Genomic DNA, 1,133 nt, shown 5'->3' with positions numbered 1-1,133 from the left:
GCCAACAGACGGACGGGCGGACTGCCAACAGACGGTCGGGCGGACTGCCAACAGACGGTCGGGTGTACTGCCAACAGACAGACGGACGGACTGCCAACAGACAGATGGATGGATGGAGGACTACCAACAGACATACTACTCGAAGATTTTCATTAATTTAATAACAATTTAAAAGTCATAAAAGAAGAAAGACGAGACAGCATTATCAGTTTCATTGTCAATCTATGTCTTCATGAAATTCTAAAACAATTGCTGCGAGGATTAAAATGCATTTAAGTTGTCAATCAGCATACCGGCTGAAGTCTCGGAGTGAAATATGGTGTGAAATTAGATGGTTAATACCTGTTAAGTGCCTTGCTAAAGTTGAGTGCACAAATATGGCTTCCTACCCTCCAGATAAATGAGTAATTTCACTGTCAAAATGTCTTCCTGTAATGTGCATACTACTTAACATCAGCATGCCTGATCGTGTCGAAGGAAAACGGAGATGTTTTACTTTCAATACAGATGGGTCTGCAGCCCCAGATACCTATTGTTGGGCATATTTGACACATACGACACAGAGCTTGGGGAGCTGCCAATCAGTCTACGTCCCAAATGAAACCCTATTCCTTACATAGTGCACTACGTTTGAACACTGGTACCATACTGTTCTACCAAATGATAGAAGAATTTGATCAACATGTAAAACGATGTGATCAAATAATAAGGTGGGTATTAATAAATAAACATAGAGCAAGTAAAAGCTGTAAAATCATAGCTCACTTTTAACCCTAAGCAAAACAGGCTCAGAGAACTGACAGTTCAATATTACATGAGGTTCGTTAAGAGCAATATCACAGCAAAATGTCAGAGTCAAGTTTCTTAATGATTTTCAACCACATGTTTGGCATGGCTAACTTTCTTACCACAGGATGTGTTGATGGCGTCCCTCAGCTCGGCGTATTTCCACTTGCTGAGCTCGTACTTCTTGGTGCCAGCAGCAGCAGCTTTGGTAGCCTGAACCTGTGGGCCTCTGGCAACACAGACACATCCAGGACAGTGGGGTTACAACCAGCACAGTGGGGTTACAACCAGCACAGTGGGGTTACAACCAGCACAGTGGGGTTACAACCAGCACAGTGGGGTTACAA

The 1,133-nt window shown here is 43.2% G+C and overlaps 1 protein-coding gene across 5 annotated transcripts in view; it reads right to left on the bottom strand.

Moving 5' to 3' along the window:
• LOC111954568 (unconventional myosin-VI-like) overlaps window positions 1-1,133 on the bottom strand; it is a 126,620-nt gene that overhangs the window by 14,851 nt on the left and 110,636 nt on the right. For all 5 annotated transcript variants that reach the window (XM_023974407.1, XM_023974406.1, XM_023974410.3 and 2 more), the window contains one exon: window positions 909-1,015. In XM_023974407.1, coding sequence (XP_023830175.1) covers window positions 909-1,015 — 107 coding nt within the window. The remainder of the gene's footprint in view (window positions 1-908; window positions 1,016-1,133) is intronic.

This window comes from Salvelinus sp. IW2-2015, linkage group LG28 (genome assembly GCF_002910315.2).
Source record: "Salvelinus sp. IW2-2015 linkage group LG28, ASM291031v2, whole genome shotgun sequence".
Lineage (NCBI taxonomy): Eukaryota > Metazoa > Chordata > Actinopteri > Salmoniformes > Salmonidae > Salvelinus > Salvelinus sp. IW2-2015.
The sequence above is the reverse complement of the archived record's forward strand: the minus strand, read 5'-3'. Positions and strand labels throughout refer to the sequence as shown.